This window comes from Thermobia domestica, chromosome 4 (assembly GCF_964235325.1).
Source record: "Thermobia domestica chromosome 4, izTheDome1.hap1.1, whole genome shotgun sequence".
NCBI classification, from domain to species: domain Eukaryota; kingdom Metazoa; phylum Arthropoda; class Insecta; order Zygentoma; family Lepismatidae; genus Thermobia; species Thermobia domestica.
The window spans coordinates 271,698,175-271,718,425 of NC_137457.1; the positions used below are offsets into that span (position 1 = coordinate 271,698,175).

General features: G+C 33.7%; 1 protein-coding gene across 6 annotated transcripts in view; it reads left to right on the top strand.

Annotated features, from left to right (window-relative positions):
- The window catches only part of LOC145684068 (uncharacterized), an 86,070-nt gene that overhangs the window by 48,081 nt on the left and 17,738 nt on the right, over positions 1 to 20,251 (top strand). For 2 of the 6 annotated variants that reach the window (XM_081755916.1, XM_081755915.1), the window contains exons 4-6: positions 3,035 to 3,071; positions 12,975 to 13,093; positions 16,560 to 17,069. In XM_081755916.1, the coding sequence (XP_081612042.1) occupies positions 3,035 to 3,071; positions 12,975 to 13,093; positions 16,560 to 17,069 (666 nt within the window). The remainder of the gene's footprint in view (positions 1 to 3,034; positions 3,072 to 12,974; positions 13,094 to 16,559; positions 17,070 to 20,251) is intronic. The other 4 variants (XM_081755921.1, XM_081755917.1, XM_081755918.1 and 1 more) reach the window with 4 other exon arrangements.

A 20,251-nucleotide genomic window follows, 5' to 3' on the forward strand; every position in this document is an offset into this window, starting at 1 on the left:
CACATAGCGGTTATTCGAGGCGCAGTGACGATATATCAAATTGAAAGTGAAGAAATTATGTGTGGGGCAAATTGTTATGAGTGGAAAATGAATACGATAAGTAGTCAATAATGTCAATAATAAAAGTTATCTCAACCATTTTTTGTTTTCAAAACTATCGCCATGATTAGTCCTTGAAGGATTTACGTGGATATGATTTTTAATTGATTCTCTAACACACAGTTGCATTAGACACTACACCACGCAAGCTACAACTAGTATATTGTCCGAAAACCACGTAGATTTAATGAATTAGCATTTCAATCCATACAAATTTTGACAATAGCATATAATCGTGATTCAGGAATCTCTTTCACTTGAAAATGTTTTTGAACAAGTTAAACCTCTTGTTTCCCAGTAGAGACCTGCACGGGCCGGGCTCGGCCGGGCCGACTCTGTTATTTCTTTAGGCCGGGCCGGGCTGGGGCCGATTAATTGCAATAATTATTGACTTTCATTAAACGATAATTAGAATAAAGGCAAACGTTGAAGAAGTGTGCCCGTGAAAAATGTTACAAAATGATACTTTTAAAATTTATCGGGCCCGGGCCGGGCTTGGGCCAAGAATTTTAAAAAATCTATCGGGCCTGGCCGGGCTCGGGCCGAAAATCTCCAAAACTTTTCGGGCTGGATTGGGCTCGGGCCGAAAAATTAGGCCCGTGCAGGTCTCTATTTCCCAGATAATTCAACCATCATAAGGTTAGATAAATGTAAAGTGTGTTATTTTCTATACTGGCAGGAAGATAACTTAGTTGATATATTTATACAATACAAAAACTAAAGTAAAAATTTACTTACACTCATGATAAGATAGAGCTTCATGTTATCATTTTACAATCATTATATTATAACATTTTGCTCCCTCCAATGGTCTAGTGATTCGGGCGTGCACGTTTTCTGTACATGGTTCCGCATTGAATTCTTTGTGGGAGAACATTAAAATATTTGAACTCATTACGGCGGTTCGGATTCCACCTTACACTGTTAGTTCACGTTTCATATTGCTTCGGGACTGAAAAAATGCTAAATTTAAGCAAACAAACGAACAACTATTTCATTTTATGTAATTATCTTTATATTTTCACTATTTTCTAAGAAGATTGACATTATATATTCCAAAGCGATACCCACTCCTCACCAGATTGTACAATTGTCTTGCTTCTAGACATTTTAGCAGAATTTTCAACATGTTTTGGACACATTTAACTATATTCTTTACGTGATTACATATTTGGTTTGATCACAAATTATTTTTAATATTATAAATCATAAGTTTGGATCTATTAATTCAACTTGTAACGTCTGTGAAACTTTCATCGGATAATCTATCCTTGTTAATCTAGTGTGTCTTTACCAAAACAGTGTATTTGGAAGATTCTTTTTTCTTATGTCAAAGTTAGCAGCAATTAAATTTGCAAAATTCCAGTTTAAAATTGCCAGAGATTCATGCGGCATAATTATGATAATCCAAAATTTTCCAATTCTATTGAAATCAGATAACTCCCAAAATGTGTAGGTTTTTTTTTTTTTTTTTTTTTTGTAATGCTATGCTTTTCTTTTCTTAATAATAAAACGTGTCAGGTATAAACGTGAAGTATGCAATAAAATATTGTGTCTAAATCATCTATTAACACCAGTGGCGTATTAAAGGGGGGGGCTTCCGGGCTTAAGCCTCCCCGAAATATTACTTACTATAGTCAAGTATATGAAATATTTTGCAGAATTTTCACATTTTGAGGCAAAGCCCCCCCCTTGAAAGTTAGCAAAGCCCCTCCCGAAACAAAATCGTAAATACGCCACTGATTAACACAATTATATAATTTTAATTAATTAAAAAAATATTTGTTCACTGAAAAGAATCAAATAGCAACACCCTTTAAAATACCAAAATTTTAGGAAAAAAAAAAACAGATATAAATTTAGAGTCGAGGGAAACACATAATACGTTTTAATATCTTGTTAGTAACCCGGACAGAATTTTCATTATTTCAGAATAAGCATCTAAAGCCATTCCATTTCCATTTCCAACAACAAAAGAGTATAACAAAGTAGTATCCGTACATTTGCTGTCAATATTGTTGGAATGACCAACTGGTAATGAAGTTAGTGAAATAATCATTACCATGTACCTGATAAATATAGTTTCAATATATACAGGTGTTACAAAAAAAAATTGTCACAATACTTCGGAAATAGATTCCTTACATCAAAATAAGAAAAAAAGAATTCATATGGACTTGTGGTCGGAAGAGTACATGTATAGTTTCGTTGTTATAGGATGTCGAAAACATGAAGAAATGAACTTTAAAGAATCATAGTTCCACTACTATAGGACTGATTGTAGTCCGGTCAAGACATCACTGAGGAACTAGTATGTAAACTTGTGAACTCAGAACCACCGGTATTTGTACAATCATTTTTAGAGAGGCTATTTGGGAGTACTTGATCACTCTCTAGCTACCTCTCTAAAAATTGGTGTGCAAGTACTGGAGCATTCTTAAACATGGTTATTTGCATAGTTCACATACCAGCTCCTCAGTGATGTCTTGACCCGACTACGATAGGTCCCATAGTCATGGAGCTATGAAATTTTAAAATTCACTTGTTTCACGTTTTCGGCACCCTATAACTCCCAAACTATCCAGTTTTGAGCACAGGTTCATATGAACTTTTTTTGTCTTATTTTGGTATGAGGAATATGTTCCCAAAATATTGTAACACATTTTTGTAAAATAACATACCCTATATGTGGTATTTTATTTTTGTAACACCCTATATGTGTAATATTTAAAAAGTATCTAGCTGCGTCTCTGTTTACATGTATCCTGACTTAACGCAAACTAAACTTAAGTAGTGTAAAAAGCATTAGAAAATGTGAGGTAGAAAGCAAGTGGTCTATGTAACAAAAATTTAGTGCATATAAATGAAAAATAAAATAATAAAGAAGTATAATTATTCTGATAATATAATATGGCCCTTTTATTTTCTTCTCTAGGGTTGCAATTGCTCGAACACCCCTTGTCCAAATAAAGGTATGCAGGATGTTTTTTTTTTAATAAAATCAGATTTTTGATCATTTTGAAATTTGAAATATTAATACATGAGTTTATTTTTGTCTACAGTCTTTATGAATATTAAATGTTGTTGGCCAATGTTGCACTTTAGTTCTGAATGTAATTTTGGATCATTAATTTTATTAAATTAAGCATCTTAAACTATATTTGTACCCTTTAAATTGCATATACTCTGTATGCTAAAATTAAATCCAAAGGTTCTTTTGGTTCCGAAAAGGTTCTTAGTGCAAAGGTCAGAAAAGCATAGATTGTAAACAAATCAGTGTTATAAATCTAATATTCAATGACAACTTGTAGCTTGTAAGAGATAGTTGAATAACTAGTTGCTGTAGATAAGTTAGAATTTAGCACAAATTTTGTGAAGTAAGTGTTTATTTAAGTGTTAGGGATTTTTGTCAGAAGTTTTAGTTGTTATTTTGTTACTTTTATGCTGTGACTTAAACTGCGGGAAAATTATACTTACTGCTAATAGATGGATAAGTTTTTCACTTCCAAACTACGATATGTGTAGAAAGTCTTCTAAAATAATTCAGTTCTTCAGTTTAACTATCGACAGAGATCAGAGCAAAAGTGGTAAGGCATAGCGAGAAATTGATTTAGCATGTCAAGAGTGGGTTCTATCCACTCTCTTATATCTCTGTTAAAATCGTAAGCGATAGATTTTCTATCATATCAATGTGCCAGCACGCTCAGGAATACTTAGAATCATTTCACTTAATTAACAACCATTTCACTTAATTTTTTTGGTATTTCATCCGTGTTTTATTTACCTATTTCAATTTAAGTTTAGTATCAAAATTACGTGATACAATATTGAATTGGGAGGAAGGTTTGAAATTGAGCAATATTTGGAACATTTATAATAATAATAATAATAATAATAATAATAATAATAATAATAATAATAATAATAATAATAATAATAATAATAATAATAATAATAATAATAATAATAATAAGAAGAAGAAGAAGAAGAAGAAGAAGAAGAAGAATTTATATGTGTAAAAATGAAAATCACTATGTTTGTGACTTCATACCTTTTGAACCACACGACCGATCTCGATCAAAATTTCAACATAAATGAGGTTCAGCTTGGAATGTTTTTTGTCATTTCACTTTGACGGTACAACGTAAGGGAAGGGGATATAAAACCACGACCGATCTCGATCAAATTTTCAACGTAGATGAAGTTCGAGCCTGGGATGCTTTTCATCATTTCACTTTGACATTGCAATATAGGGGAAGAGGAAGGGGAGATATTTAAAAAAGATTGAAAATGACCGATATTAGTGTTGAATCCATGGTTTTCCGGGTCGTTGTGATGAACAGTGACACTTCCGATGCCGCTTAAATCCAAATTCAGCCCCCCAACTAGGGGAAAAGATATATATACATATATATATATAATGGAAAATGACCAATATTAGTGCCAAATCCATAGTTTTTGGAATTTCTCAGACGAACAGTGACACTTTCGATGCCCTTTAAATCCGAACTCAGCGTCCATTACCCTTTATGTCTAAAATGAAACGTATTCTTCCCGTGCGAAGAAACGGGTATTCTGCTAGTAATAAAATAATTGGGAAAATAGTTATATTATAAATACAAATGAAACTGTAAATAATAATAATATTTGATTGTCTCATCTTAAAATATAAGATTATTAAATGTAACAGGTAAAATTATACTGCCGTAACTGTACAATAATTCTTAAATTAGTTGAAGTCTAATAATGATTGCAGTCAGTGCGTTTGAAATATATGTTGAAATAAAATAAATAAAACATAGACGAAATATCAAAAATTAAAGTTTGTAAATTATGGATATCTCCGTGAAAGCTATGTGGAATACATAATCATTTCACATTCTTGAAATTCTCCTTTCTGAAAATTCCTTTCATTTCTAAGCTTTCGGCCCTTGCCTGGGACCTTGTTCGTAAAGGATAAAAACAGCAGTTAAAGTAACAAAGACATTAAGAAAATATGAAAGAATAGACTACTGATGACTACACATCAAATCTAAGTGCAGCACGCTGTGAACAACCTGAGCCAACTAGTTTACAGTATGCCGCACGTCGATTTGATATGTAGCCAACAGCAATTTACAAAATGTAACTTAATCGCTATACCCATTCTTTTATATTTTCTTGAGGTCTTTATTACTTTTATTCTTTTATTCTCCATAAATAAAACACCAAGCAAGGGTCGAAAGCTTGAAAATACAAGGAACTTTTAGGAAGCAGAATTTGAAGTATGTAAAATGGTAGATCTACTTTCAGTAATGGAACACCATAGTTTGCAAATCTGTGATAATTTTATAGCGGGAAACAAAATTCACTTGTCTGTTAAATTTATATTTACAAACTTAGATCATGATCTACCATTTTATCAATACAGAAGTAAAGTTACTTTGGTTTTAATTTGTCTTATGTATCGTATTTTCTAATGACTGTAATTTTAAAGATTAAGCGCCAAGAAGCTTTCCATCGAGTATTTTGAGAATTAATCTAAGTTGTTATTACTTAGTGAATGAAACTGACTCAAATTCGTTATTTATTTAGCAATAACTAACCTCTGAATACATCGCAATTTGAAAATACCGGACAGTTTCGACAAGTAGTCCTGTCATCCTCAGTAGCTTTGAAACTTCTACTGCAAACTTACTTCACATCTGGGGGAATACTTCAATTTTGCAGTGTTACCAGTACTGCTTAGATAAAAAATGCAATTTCTCTTTGGGATAGCAGATTATCCTTTCTAACTTCTTGCAGAAGGCTGAGTGTTCAACTTTCAAACCTCATCCATTGGTACGATCTTACTGGGTTCTTTGAAGATTAACACATAGCTATAGTTTGGCTGTCGTGAGTGTGTGAAGCATGTCTTTCAAAATGAACATATTTTGGGGAAAATACATCGTACCACTTTTATTATGTCAAGTTTTTAGTGTCTAAAAAATTCAAAAACAGTGCAAATGAAATGGATGTACCACTGAATCGATTATTATTAAGAACATAATTAAGCGAAAAAAAATCTAAGACGTTCCAGCTACGTATTAGTTCACCCATTAAGTTATATCGAATATGATTATGCAGTGTAGAAACTCCAGGTATGCCTAAGAAGTTTTTTTGATTGGCTTTGCAGGGAAAGCTCACTACAAAACATGCGATGGCTACACGTGTGCCAAAGAACTGTAAACCGCCCCTTGTGGAACAATTTTAATCTCTGAAAAGTATTTAAGTTAAAGGAGCATTACCTAAGTGAAGCCCATCGTTCGAAGAAATTGGTTAACTTCAGAAAACTCTATGAACGCACTCTTTCTCGTGACAAGTAGAAATTCACCGCTACGCTAGATCAAGCTTACATTTATTTTCTATCTATCTGATTGTGGCAAAATTCCCCCATAACTTACACGACCAAAAATATCATCTAGAATTAATCCGCCATTGCAAGGTAACTTTCTCTAAGGAATTTATGGTCACCACGGGATACTACCATAACGCAAAATTTCACTATTCAACAGGTGCGTAAATACTGGAAAATCAGTTCTCCATACCATCAGGAGCATATATTGACACCTATTTATACAGAAAGCTTGCCTTGAATGTATGGAAATGCTGTAAATCTAGTCCGTTTGCACCAAGACAAGGCCTCATCACATATATCTCTTCTATGTATAGATGTGTCCAACGAATTGACACAATCATCAGTAACAAGGCTATTCCATTTGGAAACCTTGTGATTTCTCCCATTTTGTTTTCTAAAGCGAGCAGTTTTCTCAGTCTTCTTACAGAAGATTTTATCCGGGAATGAAATCTAAATGGAAGGAGGCTTTATTGGAACATTATTTGTCCTTGCACTAGAGACACATCGCAATTTAATGCAGGGGTTTTCCCAGGATTTTCAGTATGAGGTGTGTATTTTTTACTGAGGGGGGAGTTATGATATTGTTGCATGGACAATAACATAACGTAAATGATATTATATACGTGATAAAATAAGATAGAAAAAATATCCATAACAAGCATTTTAGAGGAGACACAAACTTCAGTAAGAAAAGACGTGGCAAGCTTTTGAGGCAAGATATAGTCACGCAAAAGGGTTGAAAAATAGATAAAAAAGAAAGTAAGGAACAGGAAAGGCTAAGCCACCGAACTCTACCATCGACTATATGTATAGATGGAGAGGACAACAATGAAATTTATATTTATGAGTGCTTGAGTACTTCACAGTTTCTACGTAAGTTTTCTACATCACTTAGGAAATATCACCTCGATGCTTGGTGCCTTGGGGCATTTTCTACATTACCTTTTCTAAAGGTTCAACTTCAAGAACCAAACTTACCACCATGTTACAAGCTTACGTCATGGATTCATCGTTATCAAATGTTTCTTCTTGGTTTCTTCAAAACTCCTATATGACTTTGATATGAAGTTGTTGAATTGAAAAACAACCAGGTTTTCCTATTCTCGTACGTCAGGTATCTTCAGGCCCTCGATCGAGCCTTTCATCCATGCGTTCACATAATCAGGAAAAAGTCGAGTCCGCTTGGAACACAAAATTTGCTTCATCGTGAAAAATAAACTCTCAATAGACGCTGAGACAATAGGTAAGAGTAAACTCAATGTCACTACGGAGGACAACAATGGAAACATCGCTTTCTTCTGATCATCAGAAACAAATTTACAGAAAAACTGCATACACGAAAGATCTTCTGGCAATCGTCATAGAATTGTATACTCAAAAGAAATGCCTTCCAGAGATATGTCCAACACTTGGAAAAGCTTCTTAAAATCTGGATTTTCCTCTTTCTCTTTAAGGGTCTTTTGAAATGCAGCAACAGCCCGAAAGTCGTCAGTAAACCTGTCTCTCACATTTTGCACTATTGCCTCTCTGTAACACTTTCCAATCTTGATCACCTCTTGTTCGGATATATTATCACACCTATCTCTACTGCAGAGGGCAGACGCATCAAGAATTTCTTCCGTATGAACGACATGACTTCACAAATGTTATTCGAAGTACTTTGAAGAGCCTTACTCAGTTTTGCTAGTGCCTTCAAGAAGTTTGATAACAAAGTCAAAATAAACACGGGAAGGCTTCTTGAATAGTAGTAGCAATTCTCCAGTCAGACTCGAATAGTCCTCAACATCATCTAAATGTGTTCTAGCGATAAGTAGATAGCGGCGAAGTGTTTGCAGATAATAGCCACGCTACCTTCGTAAGATAGCCAGCGTGTCTTTCCTGGTTGAACAAGTTTATTTGATAATTTATCAAGAATCGTTTCAACTTCCTGTAATATACTCATCCTTTTATGGCTGGATCGAAACAATAAAAATACGTAGGTCAGTCATTGTACGAAAATGTACCTCAGTTCCGGGAGAAAGGCGGTAAACCCATTCCGGAAGGAGGGGGGAGGAACCCTCCGAAAGCACTAGTTTCCTCACGTCGTGTTACCACTTTCCACGATCTGTGGAAATGTTGTAAAAAAAATATATATATATATATATATATTAAAAGATTTCCCTTCATGTACTTCGTAGAAGCCTTCTACAATAAAATATGTAGTACATGCCTATTGTCAAGACACTGGGGTCACATTGAGACCAATAGATGGTAACCATGGATTTTCTTAAGGCAAATTTTAGTTCACATTCGGACACACACATACATGTGATTTTTGCTTCTGTATCATTATATTGATTTCTTCTAAGATATGGAACATTAATACAATAACACCTGTTCATTGGGCTACTTGCGTACGTTGGTCTGTCTCCTATGGAACCAGCAGTTTACCATAAGACATACGTGCTCTTATGCTTCTAATGTAAAATTTACTTCTGTATGTTGGATACCTACGAGATCTTTATTTCTTAGGAATCCTTTCAGAACATACATTACTGTTGTGTGTTCTAGAGATCAGTAAAACGAAGAGAGAAAAAGGAAAAACTTGTCAATTGAAAGTAACTTCTCCAAAAACACAGCAAACGGTGGTACTCTTTATTGCATTTATGATAAGTGTATCAATAGATTAGTGCCCTTAAGGCTTCCTATTCATACTCTCTCGTGTAAAACCACTTCGTGGATCAGTCCAAACGGATTCAGATGTTCTTTTGTTTTCGTTACATCTTCGAATCCTTTTTCCTCTTGAGGATGTTGAAGGAAATTTAGAGCAAATGAGATCGGATTCAAAGTGTTAAAAAGCAAGAGACACAAGATAACAGAATGAACCTCTTTCTTGTTTGTTGGTCAACAACCATTTACCAAATGCCCAATCACTGGGTTTCGGTATTTCACTCCTGACAGCGGCTGCTCAGAGTGTGGATGCTTTGAGTATTTTCTGGAACTGACATTTTACCTTATCTCATCTATTGTCATAGCTGAAGGAATAGAAAGAAACATATATGTGCCATAGCCCCAGTAGTACAATGAACACGTATTATTGTATTCATTTTCCATATCTTACAAGATGTCAATACAGAAGCCAAAATCACATATATGTGTGTGTCTGAATTTGAACTAATTAGCTAATTAGCATGTTGAAATTACATTTATACGCATTGCGAGAGAAGGGCGAATTACGATAAATACTTATTTCCTAGAATATTTTTCTATTCCAGAAATAAATTTTACCATGTATTATTTATAAAATACAAACTAATATAAAGATAATAATTAATAGCTACAATAATAATGATTACTGCGGTCTATAATAATTTTTGCCTTAAAAATCATTTATTTTCTGTACGTTGGTCACTTGTCTACGTTGACCAGTTTGAGGTGAAACCGATGGTGGCCAACATAGACAGATTTCACTGTATTTTCCTTATAATCTTCTGAGAAGGAAAGTGGAGCAATCATTTCACATTTGATTATATGTAGCTTGAAGTGCGTTGTTTAAACAAATTAAATACTTCACATGTGTAATTGGTAGTTGTTTACCAGTGTGAAATGAGAAAAACAGCCTTTGTGATTTAACGAGCTCATAATTGAAATGAAATGTGCATTATCATCTATAAGTTAAGGGGAATTAATCCTTTATACTTGAATATATGTAATTGAACAAAAGTGGTATTCTTGAACTAAAACACGAAGTTTTAATGCCGCTCAACTTTTAGATAATTTTAAGCAAACTTTTGTTTTTGTTTTTGATTACAAAGACCTAACTTAATCTGCATATCAATTTCTAATAATGGAAGTCCAAAGGAAACTTCAGAAAACTTCTTTATTAACTCTCACAAACATTATTTTTGTAGAGAAGAAAACACCTAAGTAATGTAGTTCTTTTAAAATTAAACGCATTGACAATGTGACAATTTATCGCTGAAACTGATAGCATATATATATATATATAAAACTCGGATGCCTTAGGTGGGTTTTGGGCTTTATTTGTATGAACTACAAATTACATTGGTGAGGTATTTGATTTGTTTAAGGTTAGCTTCAAGCTATATATTTAAGTATGAAGATATTTCCTGAAAGTTATAGGAAAGTGAATATTTCGTTTCTTGAACTTCTTAAGAGAAGTCGTTTTATAATAGGAAGTTAGAAAGAAGAATCTTCTATTCTACGAGGAAACAACATTCTTCATCTATGCAGTCAGGTAATAGTGCAAGATGGTATTATTATGTCAAGAGATGTGAAGTAATTTTGCAGTAGAATTTTCAGAGCCACTGAGAAAGACAGATGAACTTCTCGAAACTGTCTGGTATTCTCAAATTGAGACGTATTGACTTATTACTAAAAACATAATTAAGTTTAGTCGTAAAAGAGCCATATCTCTTTCCGGCAGCGCTATTTGAAAAGACAATAGCAAATCATTCGACTCTAGTACTCTGTCTCTCGTATAACACCGTATGAAACACAACGTACTACTAACGGTGTGTGTTTATGCATTTGAGTGGCAATGTGATATTTGCCTGATGTTACAGAAGAGTAGTTAGTCAGTTTTTTATAAAAATAAAATAAAGATGAAAAATAGTTATAAAAGTTACGTTCTAGGTTGGATTATATGAAAGGTATATACATGTAGTTGGAGCAAATTCATTCAGAAGTGAGAATGTAAAAGGAATTACTTATCAAAAAATGAAGAGAACATAAATAACCTCATCCACTGAAAAAGTGCACTAGAATTTTGTCCGCTTAACGATTCCGCAACTAGGCAGGGAAAGTTTTTTTTAAGTGAAATTAAAGAAACAGAACAAGATGTGAAGAGTCCAAGCGGGCATTAGTTCAAATAAAAGGAGAACATACCTCCAACTTGGACGATTAATACATACTTCTCTGGTCTTTAATATTACGTTCCTTCTGTTCTTAATTGTCTGATGAAAGATTTAGTGAAAGAACTTATAAGTAAGTTCTCAATGTGTAGGATTGTGTTTTAACTACACATTTTCTCATATATATATATAGGGTGTTAAAGAACAATACCGACAAACTGTAAGAGGTGATTCCTCACATCAAAATAAGTAAAAAAGTTTCTATGGACCGATGGCTAAAAGTGCATAGTTTCAGAGCTAGGGCTGTCCAAAATCGCGAAAAAGTCAAATTTCAAGAGACCCTATTTCGAATTCAAAAAATTGTGGAGTGGTGGTCCTTAACAGCGTAAAGGAAGTCACGCATACACAATCTAAAACTTTATATTTCACTAATGTTCTATGGCTGTGTAGAGTAATCTCTGCAGGGTGAAATTTCCAGACATGCCATCAACCGAATTTTGATATATACTCTGACTTTATATTTGGTCCAAAGTAGCCAAACAATAAGCAGTGAACACGGAATACTTTGGCGCGATGTCGGAAAGTGTTAAGGATCGTCAACAGCACGGTCTCTCGTACTCGGTAAAAAGCATGTTGCGATGTTTTCTTTCACACTTATAAGTGAACAAAACGTGAAATATACCGTGACGAAATACATCGCATCACACGTTATTTCGAACAGAGGAAAACCTGGAGCTGCCTGTTCCTAACACTTCCGACTTCCCTCCGAAGCACTGGATGTCGATTGTTCTCAAGGCTCACCTCCTGCCTACTTTGGACCCTCCTTAAAATCAGGATATATCTGAAAACTCTATTGAGAGCATATTTGAGAATTATACCCTGTACAGAATACACTGCACATATATCGAAAGTTGATGTAATATGCATTTTTGGATAGTCTATGTGTGACTTCCTATATGCTGATAAGGACCACCATCCACAGTTCCTGGAATTCAAAATAGGGCCTGTTGAAATTTAGCTTTTTCGAGATTTTGTACAGCCCTGGCTCTGAAACTATGCACTTTTCGTAATAGGTCCATATGAACTTTTTCTCTTATTTTGGTATTATTATTATTATTATTATTATTATTATTATTATTATTATTATTATTATTATTATTATTATTATTATTATTATTATTATATGTTTTGTATTATTTACGTAGACATGTAATAATTTAAAAATGTACGCAAAGAAGTACAATAATGATAAATGGCCAGACTCCCGTAATATGATTTGTAGTCCGTAGTAGGATGTAATCTGAGAAGTTTAGAGACAACTAAGAGGAAATATTGGGTTTTCTAGATTTTGATCACTGAGCTTTAATTGTATGTAAAATCGAGAGAGGTGCGTTCTGTCATGAACGAAAGACAATAACATATTGTATACTGTTGCAAAAATAGTTCACTTTGGTAGTAAATATTAGTCACAAGTGTATCGCATTTTCCGATCTTTCGTTTTTCATTTTTTTTACCGAATTTTTCTGATTTTGTGTAGCAAATTGCAATGCGATATCGCTTAAATAAAATAATGATATTAGTAAGTGTCGACCATGTATAAATGCCCTTCTATAATAATCGTATTTTATTACTTTGTTTCTTCAAAGAAGAATTGCAACGGGACAATGACTTGTTGTTTCGGGTGAGAATGCTAGAGGAAAAGTTGAAGGGACTTGACAGCCGAATGTTTTGTATGGAGCATCTTCTGTGTTGCTACCCTCAAATGGTGAGTCATTATTATTATTATTATTATTATTATTATTATTATTATTATTATTATTATTATTATTATTATTATTATTATTATTATTATTATTATTATTATTATTATTATTATTCAAGTATCTATTGAAGCTTTCCTGGCGACGTATTGTGAAGAGGTCTTCTCGGGCTAGCAGCTAGGTAAATACTGTTATATCTTGCGACGTTTCGAGGGCTGACATCGTCCTCATCTTCAGGCGAATATGATGGGGCAATAGAGTGTATGGAATATTTATACTTCAAGTATGTGTGATTGGACTCTTCTGATTGATGGTTGAAACGGCGGCTTCTGATTGGTGCTTGAAATTACGAGATATGATTGGTGTCCATGTTTGACTCAGTTGGAATCCTTTGTCTCTGTTAAGGTTCGCTTTTTCTTGTGTGATTGTAACAGCTTCTTTTATCCTTCTGTCCCAAACTCTTGAGCATTTTGCTATTATTTTGGTATCTGTGAATAAAATCTTATGTTTCTGTTTGTTCATAGTACTGACCACGGTATAGGAAGAAGATTGAAGTGAGAACATGTTGAAAGAGATCCAATATCTCAAGCCGAAAGTGTTTCCCAAGAAGCAGTAATGTGTCTTTGATCGGAACTCTGGTAAACAATGATACCACGTTGAAACTAACCATAAGATCATTGGAAGAGATCTTCATCGTCTTGAGACTTCCAACTAAGTCAAACATGGACACCAATCATATCCCGCAATTTCAAGCACCAATCAGAAGCCGCCATTTCAACCACCAATCAGAAGAGTCCAATCACACTCTATTGCCCCATCATATTCGCCTGAAGATGAGGACGATGTCAACCCTCGAAACGTCGCAAGATATAACAGTATTTACCTGGCTGCTAGCCTGAGAAGGCCTGTTCACCAATTATTATTATTATTATTATTATTATTATTATTATTATTATTATTATTATTATTATTATTATTATTATTATTATTAATTTTTATTACATTGTACGGAATACTTGTTATGTTATATTCAATGTCCATTAATGTATCTATTTATTATATAGATGTGTTGTTAAATTTTAAAAAATCACAACGTTGCTGAAGGAAATCACAAAATAAAGGTACTTATATGACAAGAATCAACAAAATAGACCTTGAGAAAACAATATTAAGTAAAGTCGTTTAGCTTTCAAGACTAATATTACATCATTAGTTTTACAGAAGAGTAAGAAAAATGGTCGAAATAACTGCGATCATATGTTGAAGTAGGACATTTTTAGTAATGTGCTAAATGATATGGCGAAAGAATTTAGGCATGCTAAAGTCTAATTACAGTAAGTATTAGGGAAGAGAAAATGTTCAAGAGGAAAGATCAAAGCTCGTAGAAAATCAGAATAGTGCAAAAATGCAACGCAAAGTAGGACAATTTTTAAAAATTCAAAAGATGTAATACAAACGATAAATAATACCAAAAATCAAGAGAATCATACAAAAAAATCAAAGAGTTTACAACTCTAACAACCAACTTGTCTTTATATACTACGAACAGCAATCTTCACATAAAAATAAATAAATAAATAAAACTTAAATGCAATAGTGACATATATATATATATATATATATATATATATATATATATATATATATCATAATACTAGACATAAAAATGATCTTGCAAATCCTATAGATAATTATATAATACAACATTTTACCAGAAAGATCCTAAGTAGTACACAGAAATATTAATTTAAAGTAACTTAAGTAATACATCATCATCATCATCATCATCATAGATACATTGTCATTATCCGCAACTGAGAAGCTTTCATGCTATACGGTTCTCCGCTAACCTCTTCGCCCTAACGTATAATTTTTCTGTTTTGATATCGTCCATTAATTATAGTCTCCTTTGTCCCCTCCTTCTCTTTCCTGCCACCATACCTTCTAGCACGACCCTCACGATATAGTTCATTTTTAACCAATGTCCCAACCAGTTTCTCTTCCTCTTCGTAATAATATCTAAAATTGTTCTTTTCTACACCACCATTTCTAACAACCTCTCATTCGTTTTCTGCTCTACCCAGCTAATTCTCTTCTTTCTTTTCCACATCCACACTTACAAAGATTCCAGTTGTTTTTCATTATTTTTGCGTAAGGTCCATGTTTCTGACCCATAGAGTACAACACTCCATACAAAGCATTTTATGAGTCTTTTTCTCAATTCTTTATTCAAGATCCTACACAATAATATTTTCTTCCTCCTAAAGACGTCTTTCACCATTCCTATCCTTGCTTTCATTTCACGTTCACATTTCATATCCTCACTAATAATACTATCCAGGTGTTGAAAATATATATATATATATATGGGCTAACAGACAAGTTTTTAAAACCGGAACCGAAAGATCAAATCACTAAATCGAAAAAATGAATGAAATGGCCAAAGCAAAGACTTACCAATAGGAATTTGTGAAATCTTTTATAAATGAGTGGAAACAAATTTTTGATCTGTATTTCACTTTTGGGAGCTTTCAAATATGCAAAATGTACGGTAATTGGCATATTACAGTATTTTATAAGTGCAAGGAAATATGGTAGCGTTGAAAGGAATTTGTTTAGAATCAAAAATAGAAAATTAGGTCTATCTACCTACGAATTAGCATTTGCAGCTGCAACTGTAGCTGTAGCTATAAAGAAATGAATAATCTAGGTTTTCATTATTCTATGCTAGAGCTTAACATTTTAATTCATTCATTGTCATTTCATGCAAACAGCAGCATTACCAATAGTCTGATTATCTCAATTAAGCTACATAAACCATGTAATATTAAGCACAAATGTCTTTATAGCAATATTAAAAAAAAAATAAATAAATAAAATAAAATAAAACTATTTGATTGCTTTCCCTACACTATTTTACACTATTTTAAATTCCATTGCATACTTAGAGAACAAGGTAAATACGTTTGTTATTTGTGTAACATTTTTATATTCCACTTGTAAAATCACTAATTTGTATATTTATCAAGTAAATTATTATTAGATCAGCTCACAAATAAATTCACCTCGATAAGAATATGCCTTTTAAAATTTTATTAGGTCATTTTACGAGAAACCTCCATGTTAAGCACACAAGTATACTAACGTAGTGTACATCCTCGCACACTACGCACTATGCACTCGCAGACTTGCGAACTTGGACCTTTCAACGCACACTAGGTGACGTCAGTTCCGGGAATAAGCGTATTTCGAATGAAGACTGTATCTTTTGGACACGGCCATAATTAAATTTAGCACTAGCACATAATATAAAGATTTTTTTTTATTAAAATATTTTCTTCTTTCCTTCTTTTGGTGATCTACATATAATGTACATTTTAAATCATTGGTCTATATTATTTTATCTGAATGTATTAGAAAAATTAGAAACAACTTTTAAGGGTTCAATTAATATAATTTTTTGTTTCGTAGGATGAAATCAAATCATCAAAGGTGTGTGACTGTGAGAAAGAAAAGATGTTGAAGTCATGTGACTGTAAGAAAGAAAAGTTGTTAAGATCATGTCACTGTGAGAAAGAAAAAACGCCAAAGTTATGTGACTGCGAGAAAGAAAAACTGCCAAAGTTGTGTGACTGCGAGAAAGAAAAATCGCCAAAGTTATGTGACTGCGAGAAAGAAAAATCGCCAAAGGTATGTGACTGTAAGAAAGAAAAGCTACCGAAATTATGTGACTGTGAGGGAGAAAAGGCGGCGAAACCGAATAACTCTGACAAAGAGAGGCCTAAAAAATGCGAATGCAAAAACGTGAAACAATCCAAATCCTCTGAAAGTGTGAAATCAGCTACTAAGGAAAGCAAATGTGTATGTAGCAAGCCGAAACTTCCTGAATGCGATCCAACTTGCATTGGTAAGTTGAAGGAGACAGCAGAAAAACCGAAACAACGCGAATGTTCACCTATTTGTACCAACAGAAAGGAAAGTGTACGTATAAGAAGTTAATTTACCGTTTTAATTTATGTAAACTTAGAATGACTTTATCTTTTATAATAATATATCGAGTAAGCGAGGATTGCATAAATGCATATATATATATATATATATATATATATATATATATGAAGGGAGGATTATTTATGTTGAAAGGCGACTGCAATTTTTTAAACTAATAGAAAATAATCCTGAAATTTTGCACAATCCAAGTAACTTGAGAACGACATTATTTAACACACTTAGCAACATCACCAGATAAACAGTGTTACCAACTCAGCATAAAGTTACCTATTTTCAAAGAGCACTAAAAGATGTTATTACATACCGTATTTCGAATCTACAAATTAAAGGAAAATTTATGATGATGTAAGGTTGTCACTGCAAGAGTGTAAGCTTCTCCTCAATCCACAAATGTACAAGTATGCATAAGTTCATTATTTTTCTGTGTGTGACAGTTTATCTCAGTGACACTTTTCCTAACAGATGGATAGTTCGTGGTCCTGAAATATTCCCGGAACCCATTAACACTCGCCCAGAGAAGATACTAGAAATAACGTATCCGACGAACATAGAGTCATTTTTGACCCATCGATATTTTAATTGTTTTTTTAAGAACATAGTATTATTACTATATTTCCAATTAATTTAAAGCTTGATATTAGTGATGAGCTTATTGGTCTTCAGTGGCGGATTTAGAAGGTAAAAATCGGGGAGGGGGGCAGCCAGAACCCAGACTGTGATAGCTTCAGTACTTTCTTCTTCTTGTCTAATCAGTGCACGAAATATCTCATGTGAAGTTTTCAAAAACTTTTGCTCGGACATTATTACCGCACGGAGAACAGAGCGCACAGTTTATTTACATTCTTCGTCGGCATGAGTGAAATTGGACTAAAATGTTTTATATTTACTCTGACAGGCAGTGTTACCAGTTCGTGAAGGTAAATTTTCCGTCTGTAGACATGAAATTTTCCAATATGATTCAATGATCTATAACGCACACAAACACACCCAGATATGCATATATATTACCATGCGTTTTCATTGGTACATATTTTGAAGAAAATTATCTCATATTTTACATATTTGGGGAAAATACCCCGCATTCCCTCCACTGATATGAATTTCCCGTTTTCTGGGAATTTTATGCCACCTGGCAACACTGCTGACATGGAGCATGCTAAGGGTTTGAGCAAAGAGTAGAAGTGATCATGCAGAGTTAGTAAATGGCAACAAATCGGACGGTGTGAGGTAGACAGGACAAATAAAATATCCTTCACGTAAGTAGTGAAGACAGGGTCATTCAAGACCCATACAAAGAATTGTTTATTTGTTGTTGACAGATAAAGAATGCTAGGGTAATAGAAGTGTTACCGCATGGTACATAGGTTTAAAGAAGCATACCTAGGACGATGACCTGGAAAAGGAAGAAGAAATAGGGAAAAAAGTTCAAATAATACATTTATGGGTCAAAAATGACCCGATCTCAGTTGGGGGAGTGTTAAAAGGCTCGCAAGAAATTCGGGCTTGACAACATGTAATAACTCTCTTTGAGGTACATAAAGGACATTGTGTGGAAGCATTATATCTCCAATGATGAGTTGAAGCCAACTGTTACCGTGCAATGTGGAACACAAATTCCTGCTATGTTGCGAAAAATTTTAGACAGTGTCACATTATATTACGCAACTAGAAGGAGGGACAGCACACAAACATACTGGACACATAAGATATATAGATGAGTAGGGACTTACGGGCCACCCTGCATGATCATTGGTATAACTAACTGACTAACGTCAAGGTCTATGGAAACAAAAGTTCTAAATTGACTTCTGTCCATAGCCAACTCGATACAGTTTCTATTTTCTATTGTTAATTCTGCTACATCCATCTCAAATATTATCCTCTCAGTTGCGCTTAGGGCTTCCTAAGATTTTTTTTTCGATTGGATTTCCAGTTAAAATTTTAAAAATCAATAATTTCTTTTATTTTGGTTACGTGATCTGTCCATCTGAGCCTCTTAGACTTAATGCCGTGATAATGTTAGGTAAACTGTATAAATTTTGCAGTTCCTCATTACAAAATTTCCGTTATTCCTCATTTCTGTCCTCCTTGGGTCCGAAAATTCGCCTCAGGTTTTCACTTTGAAGTGCTTTTAGTCTGCGTTCCTCCCTCAAAATAGGCGATCAGAGATGTGGAACGTACGTTTCATATTGTGAAAGGAAAGTTAGATCATCTTAAAGAAAAAATAAAACAAACCAATGTAGATGTGGTAAGAGTTTGTGAAATTAGATGGGAAGGTAATGAGGAATTGAATAGTTAAGGATATAGAAGGTTTTACTCAGATAATGAAAAGGACGGTCAAAATGGTGTAGGAATAATTCTTGGTAAGAGCTTAAAGAAAAGATAAGTGAAAGTAGAATGTGTTAATGATAGAGTTATGATGTTAAGACTTAAAGGGAAAACGAAGGATCTAGTAGTGATACAGACATATGCTCCGACGACTTCGCATGCAGCTGAAGAAGTAGAGGAAAATTATGAGAAAATAGAAGAAATTATAGACAGGGAGAAGAGGGGTGCATGTGTAATTGTAATGGGAGATTTCAATGCATTTGTGGGAGAAAAACAGTAAGGCAGTGTCGTAGGCAAATATAGTTTAGGCGAAAGAAATGAAACTGAGTGAGGGACTGGTGAATTTCTGTAGACAGAATTCACTAGTAATTGGGAACACTTGGTTCAATCAGCACAAGAGAAGAAGATATACATGGAAATCACCAATAGACGGTAGAAGATATCAAATATGTTATGATTCAGGACAAGTATCGAAATAGTTAAAACAACGTGAAGACCCTTCCCGGGGCTGATATTTTCTCTGAACATAATCTTGTGTTGGCAGGAAGTAGATATTCAACTGAAAAATGTAGGCAGAAGAAAAGCAGAAAACAAGATTTGAATATTGGGAAATTGAGAAACAAGTAAGTAAGAAATCCTTTCGTTGAAAAATTCGAAGAGAAATACTTTAACAAAGAAAGGATAAGTACAGGTAGTAGACGGTGGGAGCACGGGAGAAATAGTATTAACCCTTTTAAAATTTCCACTCTTTGAGGTAAATTTTAGACTTTCACTCAAACAGCTATTGCCTCCTTACTATTTATCGTAGGATCGTAGTTCATATC